Below are 5,123 nucleotides of genomic sequence, written 5' to 3'. Positions count from 1 at the left end.
TCACACCCACGGACAATTTAGAGTTATCAATTAACCTAGTCCCCAATCTGCATGTCTTTGGACTGTGGGAGGAAGCTGGAGTGCCCAGAGAGAACCCACGCTGACACGGGGAGAACATGCAAACTCCGCTCCCACACCTGGGATCGAACCGGCAACCCTCTTGCTGTGAGGCAAGAGTGCTAACCACCACACCACCGTGCCGCCCCTGCGCTCTGTCTCTATAGCAAAAATGTCAACACTGCTACACCATCACTTTAACCCTTTAAAAATGGCCCTCCTGCAGATGGCTGCGGAAGATTGTTTGCATGATTCTGTTCAAATAGATCGCTATTTAGGCTAGAACCGCCACTGCCTGTTGGTGAGTCTGTGCCTGTTGGGAATTATATGATCTGATTGTTAATAATTTTGGAGGCGTAAAAGGTGACACAAGAAGAAATACTACATGAGATTTGGATAAATAGGATCTCAAATCGCCACCAGTTTTAAATTAAAATTATTAAATCAGTAAACCCTTGTTTTTAAATGTCCTTTTATATTGAATTGCCTTGTCTATTTTATGTCAGTTATGTCTGTTTTCATGTGAAGCACTCAGTGCTTATAATGCCCTTACTGTAAAGCACTTTGTGCTGCATTTCTTATACGAAAGGTGCTATATCAGTAAAGTTTATCATTATTATTATAAATGTGCCTTTGGTGCCAGAGGAATGAATGATAAATCCATCACAACACCATTTCACCCTCCTCATAAAAAATAGCTCAGGGCTCCAGACTAACTTTTTCTACTAGGAGCACCAGTGCTCCTTACTGAAAATTTTAGGAGCACCAGCACAAAATTTAGGAGCACTATCTATATCGACACAACATATTCATAATTTTGTCTATATTAACTGTATTACTGATAATTTAGCAATAAACACAGACAATTTACAGTAATAGCAATGTACTGCTTTATTTCAAATTAAACAGTAATAAAGTGCAGTAGGCTAGTGCTTAAGAAAACTTCATTACGGTAAATTAAAGGCCTTCCTTCAACAGAGGCACCAAATAATAAATTAACAAATGTAAGCATCAAGTATGTGGTCAGTAACTTGTAACTTACTGTCCATACAGCATGACCACAACAAAACAAGTAAACAAAGAACTCTCTTATATGGATCTCATTTTCCTCCCTTTAGAACTCAACCTCTTGAGGGCCACTATGGCTAGGCACCTCTGTAGGCCAACCCTTGTAGTTGGGCCTTCTAGCTCTTTTACTCTGACTAAACCACATCTGCACAGCCTCCTTGGCATCAAACTCCTCCAAGCTTGGTCCCTCAAGACTTATTCTGATCAGGTCCTCCACTGTGTCCACATGCAAGGACCCTCTGACATCAGATTTTATCCTCCTCTGTGCTGAGAATCCCCTTTCACACACAGCCGATGACACAGGAAGGACAAGCATGATGTTCACAAGATGGAGAATGTTCTATAAAGAATAGATACAAAAAAAATTGATTTGATTTCATCAAGGAATCATTTTACAATAAAACATTCATGAGGACTTTATTTGTACCTTGTAATCAGAGATGTATGGCTCCTTGGTTAACATCATCTCCCAGAGGCTGTGGGAGGATTTGTCCACGTAGTTACTCGCGATGAACATCTTCATGGACTGGTACTCCTCTCTAGCCAGATTAATGTCACAGCCATTTCTGAAAGGAGTGAAAAATAAGATGATGAAGATGAATTTAAATTATTCCTGTAGAATCAAGTTAGGTTTGTAAGAACATTGTTGTGAATGTTGTCATTTCTATGCTCTGCCCCTAAATAATTATTTAAAGACTCATGGACCTTGTTAGCACAATAGAGAAGTGGTCCAGCAGGAAATCCAACTCTTCACCACCGTAGTCGATTAGCTGGTCTCTCTGCTCTGGCCAGGAGTCATGACTGAAGATCTTGAATGATCTCACTGCCTTGGCTGTTGCTGATGGTGTGAGGTCTTCATCTGTTAAGAGAGAGGAGGAAAAGGGAGAAGGACAAAGAAACCAAAATATGAAAGAATGACAAAATGTTAATATATTTTATATTTAGTTATACATGTTCAATAATATTTGTTGTAATTTGTTCCAATTTATTCCTTTCACTTGCCTAGTAGACTGCCAATCTCTCTGTCTCAAGTGCTGCACAGAACACTCAACTGTTGCCCTCATTGCTTGCTGCAGCTTACGTATGTGTGCTTGCTGTGGAGTCCTCTGCTAGCCCAGCAGCTTCTCCTTTAATGGTGACCCCCTAAGTTAAAACATTAGAGGGATGGCTTGAGACAATGATATAAAATGAAAATTAGACTCAAAAACTACAACTATACAATTTTGAGTTACCTGATATTTGTAGACAGGGTGAGTCTCACCATCATCCATCTCCTGTCTTCTTTTCTGGCCCTGAAGGTCTGCCTTTAGTTCTGCTAGCTTACCACCTGGCTTGGCTCTGACTTCCATGGCTTCAACAGTTGCAAGGAGATTTTCAAGGCCGTTGACAGCCTGTAATGTGAATATTGTGAAGGGGGAAAAAATAAATATGATAGATCAAAATTAATCATACACAACAAAACAATATAGTGTAGCTTCAGCGTTACCTGAGGCAAGATCACATCATTCCTCTGAAGCAGAAGACTGAATTTGCTGATTGCATCAAACAGGTCTGCAAGGAAGTGGCAGAAAGCTACAAAGGTTCCATCTTCCACCATCTTCTTGATCTGAAGGACATAACCAACATATAATCAGTAATGTTATGGATCCAAGAGAACAAATATGACATTTTTAAAAATTAATACAGACCTTCCTTGCTCTTCCTGCAACATCTGCATTGGCTGATGATGCACTCAAATGATCCATATGATAATAGACTGCTGTGAACTGTCCTGGGTTCTGCAGTTGGTGGTCCCTTCCTCCACCTCCAGGTTTCAATAGTGTTTGCAGGGCACGGGACACATGTGGGAGCCAGCGTGTCCCACTGACACCACTTGGGACGTTGACTCTGACACCCAGCTCCACTCCCAAAGCCCTCAGCTCTCTCATGGATTTGCTGCTAAAATGGTATGTCTTCCATACCATGTTCAGCAGACTGTAGACTTGATCCACCATGGGGGTTTTTCTCTGCACTGACAGCATTGCCAGATCCAGTCTTAAGAAACAATACATTAATCAGTACATTGTTTATTGTACGTAATAACATAATAACTTAATTGTCTACATAACTTACCTATGTGGCAAGCAGTCAAAGGGCACAATAAAGTTACCCGCCTCTGCTTGGAGGAGAGCTATTACACCCCCCTTATGCCAAAGGTTCACTGCTGCCCCATCTGCTCCCCCCATGGCAACTGTCTTCTCCATTCAGCTGGTCTCTGTCCCCAAATGACTAAAGGCCTTTTTGGTGGCATCATAGATTCCTAAAATAAAAAAATACATTATCTCTGTAATTTACAATTAACTGCTATCTGGAATTTCTATCTACTTTGTTACTTGTACGATTTTTTTTAGCTGTGATTGGAAGTCTATTATTTATTTGTAGGCTATATTTAGTCTAACCACAGTAATAGTTAATAGTTTGCTTTTTATTTTTTTTTATTTAATAAGCAAATTTTAATTGTTTTTAATTGTATGGATTAATGAATAATACATGTGCCTCTTTTCCGTTAAAAACGTATTGTTTCATAGCGTGATACTGTAACATACCTTGAGCATGTGCATGCTGGACTTCAACATGGCCAATCAAAATATTCACTGGCCTTCCTTGATCCAGGATCCGTCCGTAGATTATCTCGCATTCTTTAGTTGAATTATCAGTGTCGCCGTCAATCATGAAGGACAGATAAGGGGCATTCTGTACCTTTTCGCTGGAATTCTTTTTCATTGCATCAGCAATAACACCAATGAACTGCGCACATGCTGTGTCGTTGCAGTAAGTGGGATTTATTTGAACTCTGTTTTTTTTTAACAGTTCAATCTGACCCCTGAATTTTGTGAATGGCAACTCCTCCTTGGTGATATGATAAGCTGTATTGAATTTCATTGTCATTTCAGCCTCTTCTGCAAACCTATTTTTACTTGCCTGCCTCTTAAATGATGTGTGCAGCGGCGCTTTTGCTCCATCACTGCATCTGTCCCTGCATACTTTATGTCTGATGCTGTTGTTGTGCTTAACCAGCGTTTCATGCTTGAAGTTTGTGGTGGAGCCGGCGAATTTAGTTTTCCCCGCAGTGAGAGCAGTACATGTAGGACATCACTTTCTTTTCTTTACAATATCTCAACCACGTAAATTCAGTGAGCCATTCTTGTCGGAAATGATAGGGCTTTGGCTTTTTCGGTGCTGCAACATCACCTGCTGACTCGTCCTCTGAACTATCGTCGTCGGAAGTTTGGGAAACTGGCACAGGACAGACAGGAGTTTCTGGATTATTTTTTCTGGTGAAAAACGAATCTATAGTTCGTTTCATAGCGTCACTTTATGGTCAAACGACACAGCAGTTTCTACTCGACACCGGCTCTGTGACTCCTCTCTGTCTAACCATGCACAGTGCATACGACTAAAACTGCTGCACGTTGCTAAGGTTACTGGCGCCCCCCCCCGCCCCCCGCCTCGCAGTGCGCATCCAGACACACCTGACAGGCACACACACACACACACACACACACACACACACACACAGACACACTCGCTCCCGCTCCCCCATGAAATGCAATTATAAAAAAAAAGAAAGAAAAAGGGGGAGAGGGGTGGATTTGTAAGTCGCGCTGGTGCTCTTAAAAAACTATGTCGCACGGCCTCCTAAAAAGGTCGCAAAATGCGACCAATTAGGCACAGTCTGGAGCCCTGCAGCTTATTATAAAAACTAAATAATGTACATAGTTCCAATTACTTATGCTAAGAAATATTTTGTTTATGTTTCTACATTCAAAAATCTTTTGGATCTATATGTTTTTATTTTGTAAAATCTGATGGACAATTGTCTGGGGTTTTTTTTTCGTAATGACACAATTTCAATACTTTTATCAAATATTATGGTTTACTGACTTACATAACTTTATAGCTTAGGTTGTACAGATATGCTAGTTTTCAAGTTTTGGTACCAGGGAATATGACCAATT

At 40.6% G+C, this 5,123-nt stretch overlaps 2 protein-coding genes across 2 annotated transcripts; both read right to left on the bottom strand.

Moving 5' to 3' along the window:
• Window positions 1-992: 992 nt before the first annotated feature.
• On the bottom strand, window positions 993-2,189 carry LOC126404647 (zinc finger protein 862-like). The gene is made up of 4 exons (XM_050068027.1): window positions 2,171-2,189; window positions 1,831-1,984; window positions 1,553-1,691; window positions 993-1,465 (listed from the first exon to the last, which is right to left on the bottom strand). The coding sequence occupies exons 1-4, from the start codon at window positions 2,187-2,189 to the stop codon at window positions 1,172-1,174; spliced, it is 606 nt and encodes a 201-aa protein (XP_049923984.1). The 3' UTR covers window positions 993-1,171.
• Window positions 2,142-3,341, bottom strand: LOC126404036 (uncharacterized). The gene is made up of 5 exons (XM_050066997.1): window positions 3,238-3,341; window positions 2,814-3,159; window positions 2,612-2,731; window positions 2,358-2,516; window positions 2,142-2,268 (listed from the first exon to the last, which is right to left on the bottom strand). Exons 2-5 carry the CDS (start codon window positions 3,144-3,146, stop codon window positions 2,203-2,205), a joined length of 678 nt encoding a protein of 225 aa, XP_049922954.1. The 5' UTR covers window positions 3,147-3,159; window positions 3,238-3,341; the 3' UTR covers window positions 2,142-2,202.
• Between the last annotated feature and the right edge of the window lie 1,782 nt (window positions 3,342-5,123).

Source organism: Epinephelus moara, chromosome 17 (genome assembly GCF_006386435.1).
Source record: "Epinephelus moara isolate mb chromosome 17, YSFRI_EMoa_1.0, whole genome shotgun sequence".
NCBI lineage: Eukaryota > Metazoa > Chordata > Actinopteri > Perciformes > Serranidae > Epinephelus > Epinephelus moara.
Note: the sequence above shows the minus strand (reverse complement) of the source record. Positions and strands in the feature narration are given on the sequence as shown.

Bases quoted from the DNA above. Each gene is read 5' to 3' on its own strand.
- LOC126404647 (XM_050068027.1), bottom strand. The intron at 1,692-1,830 runs GTCCATGAGTCT...CACTCCTTTCAG, and splicing joins TTCTCTATTGTGCTAACAAG to AAATGGCTGTGACATTAATC. The intron at 1,466-1,552 runs GTACAAATAAAG...TATTCTTTATAG, and splicing joins CATACATCTCTGATTACAAG to AACATTCTCCATCTTGTGAA.
- LOC126404036 (XM_050066997.1), bottom strand. From the start codon at position 3,146: ATGCTGTCAGTGCAGAGAAAAACCCCCATGGTGGATCAAGTCTACAGT. The intron at 2,517-2,611 runs GTAACGCTGAAG...TTCACATTACAG, and splicing joins ATGATGTGATCTTGCCTCAG to GCTGTCAACGGCCTTGAAAA. The intron at 2,269-2,357 runs GTAACTCAAAAT...GTTTTAACTTAG, and splicing joins ACCCTGTCTACAAATATCAG to GGGGTCACCATTAAAGGAGA.